The sequence below is a fragment of the Carassius carassius genome, chromosome 27, assembly GCF_963082965.1.
Source record: "Carassius carassius chromosome 27, fCarCar2.1, whole genome shotgun sequence".
In the NCBI taxonomy this organism is placed as follows: Eukaryota; Metazoa; Chordata; class Actinopteri; order Cypriniformes; family Cyprinidae; genus Carassius; species Carassius carassius.
The window spans coordinates 7,472,836-7,490,268 of record NC_081781.1 but is presented as its reverse complement, the minus strand read 5'-3'; the positions used below and the strand labels follow the sequence as shown (position 1 = coordinate 7,490,268).

General features: G+C 34.0%; 1 protein-coding gene across 2 annotated transcripts in view; it reads left to right on the top strand.

The window, feature by feature from the left end:
- The window catches only part of aig1 (androgen-induced 1 (H. sapiens)), a 34,243-nt gene extending 17,267 nt beyond the window's left edge, over nucleotides 1-16,976 (top strand). Inside the window, exons 4-7 of one of the 2 annotated variants that reach the window (XM_059512397.1) lie at nucleotides 11,356-11,471; nucleotides 13,221-13,384; nucleotides 14,444-14,501; nucleotides 16,058-16,976. In XM_059512397.1, the coding sequence (XP_059368380.1) occupies nucleotides 11,356-11,471; nucleotides 13,221-13,384; nucleotides 14,444-14,454 (291 nt within the window). In that variant the 3' untranslated portion in view covers nucleotides 14,455-14,501; nucleotides 16,058-16,976. The remainder of the gene's footprint in view (nucleotides 1-11,355; nucleotides 11,472-13,220; nucleotides 13,385-14,443; nucleotides 14,502-16,057) is intronic. The other variant, XM_059512396.1, reaches the window with a different exon arrangement.
- Nucleotides 16,977-17,433: the final 457 nt, after the last annotated feature.

The following is a 17,433-nucleotide window of genomic DNA, read 5'->3' as shown; positions in this document are numbered from 1 at the left end:
TGTTTTGTCTGGCAAGCCTCCAGCTACTTACAGAGGACATAATGTGCTACCATTTTATGCAATGACGGTTGGTTGCAAGTAACTCAGCACAGTGAAGTCAAACAAACTATAATATCCTGATGTTTTATCAAAGACCTGTTGCGTTTTGGTTGAAAACCAAAAAGACACACCACATCTGAGGGCTTTGACATCTTACGATGGATTTTCGCAAATGCAATTTGATTATATCTGATTACAATGGTCAGATTAGATTCTAATGCGTTATGGAGTAAATTAAAGCGAGCTGTGATGGAGAGGAAATTAAACCGGGATCAGTGCTCTGCATTAGTGTGTTGAGGGACAAATTAAGCCTAGATCAGCATCCTGTCGTGTGATGGGCCAAAGAGCAGCTACCAAACCAACATACTTCTTGGCACAGGGAAATAAAAAGCCACATCATGCCAGCACTGTATTCACGCTTGCCAGAGAGCATCCCTGCAGCTGTGCCAGCTGTTCTGAGCCAAAATAGCCTGTCATAACAAGAGATCATCTCCCCTAGAGACCGCCAGCAGAATTCAGCGTTTGTGTTTCAAACGCAAATACACAACTGCCTCTTATCAAGCAAAAAAATACAAGCAACAGAGACAAAAAAAAAAAAATACATATTACGATCATTTTTAACTGTTCTCCCCTGCCAGATCCATCGGCACGTCAGGAAAGAATAATGACAAATTACTTTAGATTTTTAATGCTACTGCTTAGGGTCATCTATTTCAGAGAGGTTCATCAGTTTTCCACTGTTCATCTGATACAGTATATGTGACCTGGACCAAAAAAATCTAAGATTTCTATTGATTAATGGTTTGTTTGGATAGGACAACATTATAATCTGTATAAATAAATATATATAAATATATAAAATCTGAGGGTGCACAAAAAAAAAAAAAAAACGATATTGAGAAAATCGCCTTTAAAAGTTGTCCTGATGAAGTTCTTAGCAATGCATATTACTAATCAAAAATTAGGTTTTGATATTTATGGTTGGAAATTTACAAAATATCTGCATGGAACACGATCTTTACTTAGGGTGTTATTAACAGCAGGAAAGTCCGGTAGTTTACTGGCTTGGACCAAATACAATGCTGATTTTTTTTGTTCGGTGTGGTTCGCTTTCACACTGCCATTTTTGCAAATGAACCAGAAATTGTAAGCAAAACCACGCACGTGCTAAAGTCATCCATTTATTGGTTTATCCGTTCAACCGTACCAGAATTAGATTGGAACTGGACTGAAACCGAGTCTCTGTGCAGTTGTTTTGTGTGCACCAAAGGGGGAAATGAAACTTGAGTTCGATGCAATTGAACAAAACAAGACAGGTGTGAATACACCCTTAATATCCTAATGATTTTTGGCATAAAAGAAAAATCGATAATTGTGACCCGTACAATGTATTGTTGGCTATTGCCACAAATATACCCATGTGATTTAAGATTTTGTGGTCCAGGGTCACATATTATTAGGGAGATTATTAGGCAGAAAAGAATCATACATTATGATAATATAATATAATATAATATAAGTAGAAATATAATATAATATAATATAAGTAGAAATATATTTAATAATATAAAAAAAATTAAAACTGCATATTATTTTTAATAATAATAAAAATTATAATTATTATTATAAGTAAAATAAGATTGTTTTGAGAGAAACTGAATTAACTTTAGCTAGGTCATGCTTAAAACAAGAAAGAAAAAACATCTTGCTAATAGGGCAGGGGAAAAAATATTTTTCTTACCTCATTGGCAATATTTCTTCCCTTGTTTGAAGCATAAAACTAGAGCTATCTATTTCATACTTTAACTAAAAATATCCTGCACTTACATTTGACTTTTTTTTTTTGGCTTGAGATAAGCTAATAATTACACTAATAGAAATCAAAAAGTCTCTATAAAATCATCAATGGTGGAGGCCTAACATTGACCTTTTTGAGTAAAAGCAGTGAATTGTTTTAAATCCGTGCATGTGTGTATCATCAAGGTGAAGCGGGAGGTTTCAGCTGACAGTCAGTGTGATTCTATGTGGTCTGAGCTGGTTTTTACACGGTGCAGAGGAAACAGATGTGCTTTTCCGCAAAGACCAAGAGACATATTGGGTTTTCACAGAACAAACCCAAATTCTTGAACAACTGGTGCAAAGAAGCAAAAAACTACTATGTTCAATGATATTGATTCTCTACGGGAAAATCATCTTTTGAAGTGTTTTCTGTTCAGCTATTTCCTTTGGTTTTCTTAAGTGCTGGGGGATTACTTTATAAAGATCAATAATTGCAGGTCCGTTTTTCTAGACGCTAATATTTCACGGTATGGCGGTGTACGATGTCACGCTTACACTCATGATTGAGTTGCCATGTTGAGCCTGGAAAAGTAACTAGGTGAAGTTCCTTCATCCAAACCCGTCATTAAAACGAGCGCATAGCTGGCTCGCTAGCTCATCCTTAACAACTGGGAAAATATTTACCCATCTCAACCCAGTGAAAGATGGCTGTTTCGTAGTTTGCGTTCTTGCCCATTGTTGACAAAGTTTTCACATCAGAGGTGCTGGAAAACGTCTCTAGCACAGAACTCTTGGAGTGTATTCGACAGCAGAGCAGGCAGTAAGCCCTGCTATTCATTTGCGCATAGAAACATCTGTGTTCACACCAGTTTTGCTATAGCAGGCTGCCAGTGAAGTGTGATCAGCGGTGCATAAAGAACTTGTGAAATCTCATCATGTGCTTCACACACAAAGTCTTCTGCACTTAGTCTTTGCACAAAACTTGAGGGCTCATAGGTTTTGGCCAGTAATTCTATCTTACTATCTGTTCTGCTATCATGGAGCAAGTATCCATAATATTTTTAGGTTAAGTAACAAAGTATTTTTTGAATAAACACTTACTTAAAAAATAAATAAATAACAGCCCTTCATTTTAAACAGAGAAATGTAGCTTAGCATTTAGATAGGGCAAAACAAAAATTCAAAAAGTCCATTGCATTTTTATTTGTAATTTTTTAATTGCTGTTTTTTTATCACTAAATGATCAGTCGATTGCAGCAAAAATCATCATTCATTAGAATAACTAATAATTATTATTATTATAATTAAAGACATTGAATAAATGACAATAACACTACAAATCATTTCTACATATTGATTATCAATGATGATAATGATTTATTTTAATACTACAACACCGCATGTTGATTAATAATAATTTGCATTTTTGCAGTATGACCATTTATTTTTAAAACAAATGCATATTGTTTCAGTATATTGATTTTAAGTGATTATTATTATTCATTTTATTATTACAACACTAAATTAAGATAATGATGATAATAATAATAATAATAATAATTATAAATTGTTTTTGCATATCGACCTCAATGATGATTATTTTATGATTAAGACGCTGAATATATAACAATAACACTCCAATTATGTTGATTACTACTAACATAACATTTAGAAATAATTTCTGCATATAAATGATCAATAATGATTATTGTTCATTTTATTGTTAAGACACCCCATAAATAACTTTAACAATAAGATGATGTTTTTTTTCTAAGATTATTTTTAGGCCTATCAAAATACAGGCATAATACATATTTTTGCAGTTTAACAATCATCTACTTAAAAAAAAATTACAAATAGTTTCTGTGTAACGGTCATAAAAAGGCTACATCTGTCGTTCTGTACCCAGGTAATTTTACCTCTCCATTCATTCTGCTGTCACAGAGCGAGTGTTTGATCAGTCTGAAGTGCATGCGGCTCTTTCAGTGAAACAGGAGGATATGGAGTTAATCCTGCGAGTGTTTGACAAGGCCTGTCCTGTTTATAGTTCAGGGTCCTCTGAGTGAGTTGTGCTGTTTTGTTGGAGGGGATTTTCCACAGATAGTCCAGGCATGCTGGCCAAAACCACAAGACTCCAAGAGCTTCTCGGCCTGGTGGTCAGAGAAAGAGAGCTGCCATGTTAAATTAAGACAGGGACCCACAAACACATGCTAAATTAAAACAAGTCTGGGTCACATTCAAGCTCGCCTCAGTGGTGAAAAATGCACCGTCAGGCCAAATCTACTGATACCCATCCAGCTGAGTGGGGACCTAAACAGGCTCTCCTTGTGGTGGCGTCTGTGTGCAGACCAGCTCGGAGTGCTATTTAGTGGGGATTCACGGCTGCCAAGGGGAAAAGGGCTAAGAGGTCATGTGAGCTCTTGTCGACTGGGAGCTGTGGAGAGTATGTAACCAGCCTGGGAGACTATAAGCAGGGAAACCCAACACCCGACCTTGGGAGCACTCTCTCTGTCACCCTATATCCTCTGTGAGCCTGCTATCAGGCTGCCCGCTGCACGGTTAGCTCGCACATCTCTGTTCAGATTCCACAGGGTTCGGACGCTGTGACAGGTCAGGGCAAGCTGGACTGTGATAAGACGGCAGCGCAAACCCAATCATGTGCCTTTAACCAACTGGCTCATCTCTCACAAGTAACTCTATCCGCAGCTCCAAACAAGCTGTAGTGTGTGTATTGATATGACTTCCCATTAATCATAGTTGTCTTGCGTTTTCAAAAAGAGCAACTCTGCTTTCTTTGCGCAGATAATAATCACTATCGATTTCCAAGAAGAGCACTTTTGTTGGCCTTTTTGTTGTGGAATATTTTCTAAATTCTATACGCTTTGCCTTTTTTTTAGCAAAGACCCCTGCAATGACTTTTGTTGTACATTTTTACAACAAACAACAAAAATGTACGTTACTATTCAGAAGTTTGGGAACTATATAAAAATATATATTTTTTATACATTTATTTGTTTATTAAAATGACCAAAAGTGATTGTAAAGACAATATTTATTATTATTGTTATTATTGTTTTTATTGATCAAAGAATCCTGAAAAATTATATCACAGCTTCCACAAAAATAATAAGTGGCACAAATGTTATTCAGAATTATTTAAAAAAAAATGATAAGAAATAATAAGAAATGTTGTTTACACTTTACTTAAAACCTTTATGTATAATTCATTATAAAAGCATTAATTATGCCTTGTAATGCACCTTAATGCATTTTCATTATTAGCAAACTCATTAATAATTGTTAATTATTGAATAATTGTTTTAATAATTCTAAAACTGTTACACTTTTAAATATTTATTTAAAACAAGATGTAATTTATTACAATGTACGTTATGAATAATTATGCATTTTACCTACTTTAATAACCATGTATAATGATTATACATAAAGCCTTTAAAAAAGTGTTACCAAAATGTTTCTGAAGTACCAAATCAGAATATTTGACTGATTTCTGAAGGTTCATGTAACACTGAAGACTTGAGTAATGGCTGCTGGAAATTCATAGATTACATTTTAGAATATATTACAGTAGAAAATAATTCTAAAAGAAAAAAAAAAACCTTTTCACTGTATTTTTAGCAACAACACAAAAATGCAGATGTGGTGGGCATAATAAACTTCTTTCAAAAATATTTCAAAATCTTGTAATTTCTAATGTATAGTAATAACTATACATTAATGCCACTTTTAATAGAATTCTAAGTATACTATCCAAATATTGTAGAATACACATTAATAAATATTTAAATAAATCACAATTGAATAAGAAAGCTACAACAAATGGATGCAGGCTATTATGAATGATGCAGAAATCCAAACTCAGAAACTAAGTAATCTGAGATGGCATCAGTAACACATAATTGATTATTACATTTCCATAATGGATGCATTGATTTCTACTATCAGATTGCTGCACCATGATATATTTTTATTCCCTTAATGACAATCTATGTCCTTGGTTTGAGTATAGAGTGGCAGACTGCAGCCAAACTCTAATGTGGCAGTAGCTGAAGCCTTGACACTTTGACCACAGAGGGTTGGGTTGAATCCCACCTGGGACACAGCTGTGAAATCCTTACCTATGCTGTCTCACCACTGTCAGAAGACAAAAACGAGAAACAGCGCTGCTTAACAGACTCCAGGAACTGGAATGTTTGGGCAAAGTTTCTGCCAGTGAGTCTATTCCTCTATAGCTCTCCATATCATGAAATAACTATAAGTGTCAGTGAGCATTAAAGTATAGCTTATCACTGATCACAATGAATTACGTGTGATCATCAAGCAGAGGACTGTTGTTGTTGCTTTGGCTTTTTGCACCCACAGCCTTTCAACCTTTCTTAGTCTCACCTTTCCCGAATTTAGTCTGTTTGGTCTGAGATCTGGCAGTTGTGCATCCATAACCACAACTCGTAATTACATGTGAGGTTATGTTTATTATTATTACCAATGAAACAGACACTAATGTATGTGAAGATGGGGTCAAGCCCAACTCTATTCCCAGATGCAAGCCTGAGCTATGCCTGTGAAAGAGAATGGGAGAGACTCATTTTATGATGGAGATAGTCAAAAGGAAAGAACTAAGAAAGTGAAGCAATAGTTGTGTGGTTTGTATCTGAGGCCGTGTAGGGTCAGTGTCATTTACATTTTAATATAGTACAGAATAAAAGAGTAAAATATCACCTGTTCATCCAATGCACATAATCTACTCTTATAATGGAGTATATACAAGAATGCATTTTTGTGAGGACAGTATTGTTCCTAAAAACTTTGAAAATGAACACTAATTAGTGATGTTATTTAATGAAAAGACTTTATCCAGCACAGAACTGTACTTTTACTACATTATTTAGATGTAACAGTAGATATATAATGACTATATAATGAAGAAGAATAACTTATACATTTACTAATCATTTTATCAATAAAAAATTAATTTTTATATTTACAGATTTTTATATACAGTACAGACCAAAAGTTTGGAAACATTACTATTTTTAATGTTTTTGAAATAAGTTTCTTCTGCTCATCAAGCCTGCATTTATTTGATCAAAAATACAGAAAAAACAGTAATATTGTGAAATATTATTACAACTTAAAATAATAATTTTCTATTTGAATATACTTAAAAAAAAATTATTCCTGTGATGCAAAGCTGAATTTTCAGCATCATTACTCCAGCCTTCAGTGTCACATGTAACATCCGGTCTATCACATGATCCTTTAGAAATCATTCTAATATTCTGATTTATTATGAGTGTTGGAAACAGTTCTGCTGTCTAATATATTTGATGAATAAAAGGTTAAAAAGATCACTTTTGATCAATTTAACACATCCTTGCTGAATAAAAGTATTGATTTTATTTAAAAAAAAAAAGAAAGAACAAAAAATTACTGACCCCAAATTACTGACCAGTAGTGTATATTGTTATTACAAAATATTTATATATTAAAAACGTAGCTTTTTTTTTTTATTATTCATCAAAGTATCCTAAAAAAGTATCACATGTTCTGAAAAAATATTAAGCAGCAGAACGGTTTCCAACTTTGATAATGAATCATCATTTCTAAAGGATCATCTGATAATGATCCTAAAAATTCAGCTTTGCATCACAGAAATAAATGATAATTTAAAGTATAATAAATTTAAAAACAATTATTTTAAATTGTAATAATATATCACAATATTAAATTTTTTCTGTATTTTTTGATCAAATAAATGCATGCTTGATGAGCAGAAGAAACTTCTTTCAAAAACATTACAAATAGTAATGTTTCCAAACTTTTGGTCTGTACTGTATGTTATGTAGTTGCATACACACACACACACACACACACATATATACTTTTATTATTTTAATCACCAAGAATGAATGAAACCTATCAATATTGATAGTTTATTCTTTTGGGCTTTCTGTTCCTCAATGAATGAAAGAATGTGTCACAGTTTCCACACAAATAATAAGCTACAGAACTGTTAATAAGAAATGAAGAAATGTTCCACCAAATCATTATCTCAGAATTATTTCTGAAGTATCATGTAACATTGAAGACTGGAGTAATGGCTGCTGAAAATTCAGCTTTACCATCACAGATATATAAATATATTAAATATTAATATGTAAATGTTAATACTTCACTATATTGCAGTTTTTACTATATTTTTATCAAATAAATTCAAACTTGGTGAGCTGGTGAACACATTTTGAAAAGCACCAGCCACTAGGGTAAATTTTTATGAAGAGCTTACCAAAAAAATGAACAAATTAAGCCTAAATTTGTGTCCCTTTATATATTTTGGCTGCCTTTTTTAATATAAATATATATTTTTGGCTTTTTACAATTCTCTTATTGGTATGCCGTTTCAAAACCCACGCTAGTTTCTGCACAAGTGCTCTAGTACAGCCACAAGTCTCTCAAGATCAGTCTGGAGAGGTTGAGAGGCATTTGAGCAGATCATGAGGGGTTTCAATAGCGGGGCACTGTGATTTGTTAGATGGAACGTGTGTGGGTGAGCAAGCTCCTTGGAGAATACTTCAGCGCTACATGCATGCTAGGACACATCTCCACACCAAGAAGCATACGTTCTTTATTTTTCCTGCAGAGGTTTGACATTATAGCAATTAGACTGTAATCACCGTAATGAACAGAATAACCATCTAGTTTCGGCCAACTTTGACTCCCTGACTAGCTTCTGGAAAGAGATGAAAATGTTTTCTGAATCTCTCAAACTTGCCGCAAGCATGTTCGGTAAATATCTGAGGACACTGAATGATTCAGGAAACTTTATTATGGTGAAGAAAGATGTGCACATGCACACAAGAACAGAAAACACACAAAAGATTAGACAGAGTATCCAACATCACTTCACTGTTAAATAAAGAAAGAAATCGCATTTTATACTACATTATTCAACTTTGAATGTAAAATTAAATGAACATGAATTTAGATGATTAATCCTAATTAAGTAATTATAATATTAATTGATTTATATTAATAATAAACAAAAACATAATAAAAAAAATGTTGCACTAGGTGAATGCTTAATTTCCCAGCCTAACGTTTTTGCATTCAGTGTAGAAAGTGTGCCAAAGCACACGTACTGAGAGCAGACTGCACAGAATGAGTCAGGAGCATGCTCATTCACACAGGACGCGTTCTTGTGTTCACAAATAGCTTGATTCGGAGCAGAATGCAGGGGTCTTGCGACACATTTTTAAAACCAGTTTTATCTCAACAAGTCTTGAAAAAAAAAACTCTTCACTCGCGGTGCTGAGAAAACAGGAAAAGTTGTCTGTCTGGATGTGTACTTAGGCACATTGCAGCTATGGATTTCTCTGTCTTTCTATTGTGTGGGTGTGTGGTATTAATAATTAATAATAACTGCATCCGATTAGATTGACACGATCCATTAGTACAATCTAAATGATCCTTCAGAAATCGTTCTAATATGCTGACTCAGTGCTCAAGAAACATTTCTTCTTATTTTAAATGTTGGAAAGTTTATTAGATTTAGATTTTATTTTATTTATTCATTTATTTATTCATTTATTCAAAGCAACATTTATTGGAAATAGAAATGTTTTGTAACAATGTAAAAGTACATTTTGGTGAATTTAATTACTGAATAGATCCTTGCTAAAAAAAGACACACACACACACACACACACACAATATTATAAGTCTTAATTATTGTTCTTAATATGTGCTGTTATTATTATGTGTTTTTTGTTGTTTTAGAACTTATTACTTTATAAAGCATGTTTCCATTTCATTCTTACAAATGACAAAACAGTTCTGTAGTATTTACATTTACATTTATTCACTTGGCAGATGCTTTTATCTGAAGCAGCTTACTGTTGAGGAACCTCTGAAGAGAACATATGGCAAAGCAAAGACATTATGTGCAAAAGTTTCAGCTGAATGCACATAGCCCACGGTGCTTTGCACACAAACCTCAATAACAGTGATAGGTGCCAAACTATTCTATACTTTATCTATGCTATAAAATTCTTAGATTTACAAGGAGGAAGTGATAGAAGAATTGCTTGACCTTACAGCATCACTGACACTGACATGGATGTATATTGGCTATATATGGGACATTTTCCATTTAGTAAACAAGCAAATTCGACTCAGTTGTGTTACAGGGAACAATTAATTAAGACTCAAAAACATCTCAATGCTTCACACAGCCTTGATTTTTACAGTGAGGCCTTTAAAACCTTAACAACACTGGTGATAACACCAACTACTGAAAACTGGGTCACAGTGAATCAGAGCTGATTAACCTTCCTATATGACTTTTGATTGACATTGGCCGCTTTCTTGAGCATTACAGTATCTGTTTGGTTAACAGTAATGTGACTCATAACTGGTATCTAGCACATCATGGGTTCAGTCATAGAATGACACACAAATAGCAGCTTTCTCACTGACTGTACATCTCATCCTCACACTTGTCAAAGACAAGTTCAGACCTGCCGATCTGATGAGATGAACTTAAACACCCAGCATCCGAGCTTTATGAGGGCTGGCATGCACATATCTAGGGAAAGCCCATTAAATGTGGTCTGTTGTTTTTTTATTTAGTGTGGAAATATGATTATGCGTTGCAAAAGGGGGTTCATTAAGAGCTGTGCTGGCATGTTAAAAGCAATATCAGAATATTAACATATCATGTAATTTCGGTAAGGTTCATAAGTCTTCCTTTGGATGCGGTTTCCACCATAGACGTGGGGTCAAATAAGGCAAGATCTGCAGTGGATGAGAGTTTTGAATGTGTCTATGTAAGAAGGGTGCCACCTGGTGACAAACAGAAGAACTGAACATGCAATGGAAGGAGCCCATGGGATTGTATTTGTACCCAAAACTATTTTAAATATTGTCACTAGTTACTCACCCTTAGATTGAGAGAAATAAACTAATTGTGAGAATTTTATTTAATGATTTTTTTTTATTCTGAAGCAAAAACAGCTTCCATAGACTTCCATTATGTGGTCAAAAATGCAAAACTGTTAGGTTCCCAACATTCTTCAAAATATCTTATTTCGAGTGCTACAGAAGAAGAAAGTCAAACAGGCTTGAAACAGCATGAAAGTGAGCAGACGATGACTTTAAGTACATGATGAATGTCTGTTTTAAAATGATTAGCCTTTAAAATTGACTTAATGTGCATTATGTCAGCGTTCATTGCAACTTTTAACAAACCTCAGCCTAAATATTTTCTCATGCACAATGCACATGGTAGCAGTTTCATAAAAATCAAACAGATGTTCAGCTCTACATTAAAAAAAACAATAAACTAACTTTATGCTACTATCCGTGACCTGAAGTGTTTGTATTGGCTTACATAATGGTATTAATGGATATAATAATGATAGCTAGCATGCCAACCAAAATTTGGCGACACTGCGGTAATCTTTTTATGCTTTAGAGCCATTTGTAAAGCTAACTGTGATCTATTTCTGTCCTTTTCAGCACACAACAGTTCTTCCTTTTATCATAATTGAGATGAGAACAACACACCATCGATATCCCAGCAGGACCTGTGGACTCTTCGCGGTGTGCATGTTTGCCGTGGGATATGTTGTATGGTAAATGCCTCTTTTCAGCACAGTCATTTTTAATATTACACTGGGCTCATTTACAAAGGACTCCCTGTAGATATTTGATCAGGGGAAACTGGCTTTGCATTGTTCTAGCACAGTGTCAGTCAAAAGAAAGATTCCATCTGGTCACCTGATCTTCCTGACCTCCAAATCATTCCCTTGTGTCTTTCTGCATAGTAATTAATTTGCTTGAATTCTGGCACTTTCCACGAATAGTGTAAACTTTGGGCTCCCGTTACATTGTAAAAGCATTAGAGGCACAAATCCCATGTAAACCATCACCTAACGTGAAATGACCCCAGCAAAAGGCGTCTGTATCCCCGCTTAAAACTGAGACTTTGACTTGTCCCTTTATAAAAGATACTATTTTGTCAATGACTACAAGACAACATTTGTTCAACTAGCTTTAGGCTAAACCTGTGACCCTGTTAGACATTCTGGTTTAGTGTAAACCAGCAGCAACAAGAACAATCATTACTATTATTATTATTTTTGTTATTATTAAATATATTGTGTAAGAAGAACTCATTATTAATTGCTTTTATTTTGCAAGATAACAAAGAAATTAAATAAAATCAAACAAACCAGGATTTTTTCTGTTACATCATGTTCTGTTATAGTTAAAAAACAACAACAAATCATGTATTTAATTTTTATTAAATGTATTTATTAATAGTTTATTTATTAATAAATGTAATATTAGTTGATGCCATAATACATATAATAATTAATACATAATTAAGAATAAATTAAAGTAAATATTACTAATTTCTCAATAATAATAATAATGGCTTTTTGTCTAGAAAATAACACATTCGCAAAAAAACAACAATTAATAAATATTAAAAGAAAAATATAATAAATAGGATTAATAATAATTATCAATAATAATTTTTTAGGAAATAAAAACTACATATTTTAAGAGTTTTGAGCCGTTTTATACACAATTCATGGAAAGTGCCTTATATGTAATTTATTACAAAAATTATTAATAAAGTATTTATCTTTGTAGACATGTCCCCAATTTCAGTGCCCTAGAAACCTATGGAAAATAATCAGCCAAGGATTTATTTAGTCTCGCACTTAACAGATTAATTGGCAATATGAAGAAAGTCCTTGGAGCCAAACTAAACTAGTTTGACAGCATGGCCTTTGTCAAAATCACCTCAAGTATAAGATGTTCAGCACACACCTCTCTGTCTTATTTCCCTTCCCTAAATTAAGCTGATTAGGCATTGCATTTTATTTAGTCAGGGAATAAGACTTGCCTGCAGTTGTTAAATCCATAGGCAGCTTCACATGAGGATTACCTTCCAGAGACAGCTTTTATATACACACACCATTTCACAGGACACTCACAAGGCTGAGAAAACAAGCCATTTGAAAAGTAGGTAGATGGGCCTTCTTTAATATTCATCAAATATTAAAGCTAAGGTTATGAGTGCGGGAGTAGATTAAACAGGCACAATCCATTACATAAGCAGGCTGTCAGACCGCAGATTATAACCATGTGACTGCATTAAAATTACTCCAGCAAGAAAGAATTTAAGCAGCGCCGCATCGTAACAAAAAGAGCAGTGTCTAGCATTCACAGACATGAATGGTAGACACATTGACAGAGCGGTGACTGCTTCTCCAGCCTTTCAAGCGCTGGATTTAGCAGACAGAAGGACAAACACATTAGACAGATCAGGGGTGCAGAGGTAACAGATTTTCTCTGTCTCGCTCTCATAGGATGTGCTGGGTGCACAGCATGACGGGGGTGTGGGTTTATCCGTTGCTGGAGCACATCGGGCCCATGGCCAGAATTCTCTTCTTCATCTGCCTCACGGCTCTGATCAACGTCTACTACGTCTTGGGAGAAATCCTGAACAACTACATCTGGGATTCCTCAAAGAGTAAGTTAAAGGGATAGTTCAGCCATTTACTCCCCCTCATGACGTTCCAAGCCTTTATGAATTGCTTTCTTCTGTGGAACACTATGGAAGGTATAGGTAACTAAATAGACTTATGCAGAGAAAATACTATGGAGGTCGATGGGATTTTTCAAAATATCTTCTTAAATTTTTATTCTGTCATTATTCTGTCACCCTCTTCAGACAAAAAAAAACACCATAAAAGTAGTCCATATAACTGCATTATATTCCAAGCCCTATGAAGACTTTATTGTGAGGAACAAACAATATTAATAGCTGATATTAGCAATATTAATATCTGGCTGATATTAGCAATATTAATAAATGGCTGATATTAAAGTTCTATACAGTTTTGTCTAATAATAAAAAAAAAATATTTAAAATGATTAAAAGACTTAAAAATAAAATCAGTCATTTAAAATGTTACAAGTGAATTTAAGTATCACAACGTATGATGTAGAGTATGAAAAATTGTTAATTAATTTAAGATTGCTAAAGGCCTTATTAAAGGGATAGCTCACCCAAATGTTTTTTATTTAGTTCCCTTAATGCCATTCCAAACACATAAATCATTGGTTAATCTTCAAAAGTCAAATTAAGAGATTGTTAATGAGAGGTCCCTGTCCCTCCGTTAAAAGGTAACCAAAACATATAAAATCGAAAATCAAAATTAGGAATTAAGCAATACCTTTATGATCTTTTTGGATCATCCAAGTTAAACTTACCTGGACATCATATATTTATTTATTTATTGAACTTTTAGTGATTGTTAGATGATGGCAAATAAAGGTAAAAATAAAGCAATGAGCATTAACAATTGCAAATCCAATATCAACCAATAACAATCTCTACTATAAGCCGATCAGTGACTCACAGCATACCAAATTTGAATATGCAAATGCTTTTACATCATACATTTATTGACTTGGATAAAAACCTTACAATCCAAATAGATTATTCTATAGTGTGTTACTGAGTTTTTCCTAGCTCACTTTTGCTTGGAAAGGAGCAGTGTAAACACCATCCTTTTGTGTTCTACAGGTTTGGAATGACTGTTTTTCTGATTTTGCATATTATCCACCATTGACTGGCTACATGTGTGAGTTTGTGCGTGTTGTATGGTTATATGTCTAATTACAAATGCTCCCCAACCCATGCCGGGATAGTAGCTAGAGACATTATACACTTTCCCTCAGGTACATATACATCCCGCTTAGCTTCCTGATGCACCTACGCACGCTCCACCTGTTAGTGCTATAGACTGGGAGCAGTGCATCGTGGGTGTAGTGCCGCTAAAGGCAGCGTGCAGCAGATGAGCCTGTGAGCAGTCTGAGAGCAGCAGACGGCGAAGGCTTCTCTTCCTCCCACCTGTTTGACACTGACCTGCAAATCACCGAAGCAGCACACACACACACCTCAGGCTCCCTCCCATGGAGCTAATCTATGTCCCTTCATCCTCAGCACAAGATCCCCCTCTTATGTCCAAAGCATTAGTACCGTAATCTCCGACAGCCCCTCCAGCTAAACTAACCATGAACACATCCGTCACTAATGCTCTGTGCTGTTCTTCACTCTGATTCTCTGATGAAATGCACAATCAGTTGCCAAGAGATCACAGATCCTGAATATGTCACTGTAGTATCCAAAAAATAAAGTGAAAATATTAAAAGAAAAATACTGTTTAAGAAAATACTAATATTTCAGGATGCACAGTATATTTTTAAATGATCTGACAAATTATGCTGAAGTGGCAAGAACCACATACATTTAATTTGATCATTTAATGGCAACTCTTTATAATAATCGGATAGTTAGCTAATGCATTTGGTGTCACAAACTTTTACAGCATTTATTAATCTCAATGAATTTGTACAGACATTATACTAATACAGTTTTAACATTTCAATAAAACAATAATTATAAAGTAACCTTAGATAATTAGCTAACAGTGTATTTATATTTAAAAATGTATGCAATACTATTCAAAAGTGTGTGGTCGGCAAGGTTTTCGAAGTCTTTTATTCTCACCCAGGCTGAATACAGAAAAAAAGTACAGTAAAAACCGTTATATTGTGAAATATTTTTTACATTTAAAATGTTTTCTATTTTAATATATTTTAAAATGTATTTTGTAGCAAAGCTATGTCAAATGATCCTTTGGGTGCTCATTAAACATTGCTTATTATTATTACTTTATAAATGGACCAAATTAATGTAACCTTGCTAAATAGAAGTACTTCAACATTTCAACACCTTCTCTTTAGAACAATATTGTACCTAATGCATTAACTAATTGGACCATTGAAATACACATGGTTTTCATGATAATTATGACTCTGAAAGCAAAATGCAGTTCACACAGTACACTGTTTTACATGCCTGCTGTAGTATTACACAGTTACTTTTGGTTAGATCCTGCTTTGGCGCCACATTAATAAATAAAATAAAAGGCCATATAGTGTCTGAAATGTCAATTACTCAATATTAAATTATTGTTTAAAGAAGGTATATTAAGGAGATATCACATTTGCAATTCCTTGCACTTGAATCAATAAAACAGCTCTCTTGTAATATTGGGATCCATCAAATATCCATCATCATATAATTTCTGGTCATTAAATTTACTGTCATCAATATTTCTTTTTCTTTTTCTAGGCACTCTGGAATCAGAAAAGACCAAAACTGACTGAAGAAGACCACCACAAATGTTACCCTGCCTCTTTTCTCTTCTTCTGAATTCAAATCAGTTGGACGTTGGGAGTTCAAATCAATAGTATATATTTATCTCGGTCTCCTCAGACATTTATCTCATCCTCATTACTGCCCTTAATTTAAAAAAAAGCACAGACCTATATTGGCTTGAACATGCAATTGAATAATTCATGTTTTAAGAGAACCTCAAGCATTGTGTGAGCATTGAATGATCTGTACTGCACACATGCTCTATTTGTGTGTCCAAAGCCAGTTCAACAAGCCACATTACATATATATCTCGCATCAGATATTATTTATTTACAGAGGGAGGATTTATGAGGGAATTTGTCATTCTTTGCCTCTTTAAAACAAATAAGCAACACCTTTATATACACAGTAGCATATGGCAAACGATAATGAGCACAAGAGAATTCACTTAGATTAGTTGTTTATGGGGTTTCTGAAGCCATAAATGTTTTTGATTAAGATGAGCAGATATTACCGCACGAAATCCAAACATTGTCAACTGACCTTTCCCTACTTGGTAACATTTTATAAGAAGCTCTCATACGTTAACTTTAGCTAACACGAACTAACAATGCACAATATAGTTTTTAAAGCATTTAGTAAATACAAATAGTTGTTCATTTATTGTTTGTTAGTTCATAGTACATTAAATAGTCAACGAGAATGAAACTAATGTAGTAAACTAATGCTAACGAATGAAGCCTAATTATAAAGTGTTACCTATTATTTAAATGTGTTTTTTATCTCAAAGGGATGTAATGTTTCATATCTTATGGATATGACAAGCTTTTGTCGTTTACTTCACTAATATTTTGTTGTTTTTTCTTCTTTTATTAATAAAGTTTTAAATATATATCTTTTTTAATGTTCTTCCAAAGCTGTAGAGGAAGCCAGACAAGAGAAAGAGCGAATTGAAACCTACAGTCTTCACTCAGCGATTTTCTTTCTCTCCTTACGCTAGCACATACACAGATGCACCATAATTCTGTGGGAAAAGTAGAGCCAACGTTCAATTACCAAGGAAAAATTGTTGTACTTATGATTTAATGTTTGTCCTATATTTTCTCTGGCCTTTTCCCCCTCGACTTTTAAGACACAGATGTTGCCCAAACATAACAATTCCTTTGTGCAGAGCTGGACATTCTTTTAATGAGAAACACACACATTTCAGGCCTGAGGAAAAGGAGATCGCTCGACAAGGAATTGCAATCACCTTTTGATGGACAAGTCCAAAGAACCAGGCCCCGCTGAACCTCATCCCCTTAAAAGTCCAATTTTCAACTTTAAGTCCAGAACGTGTCCCAAATAGT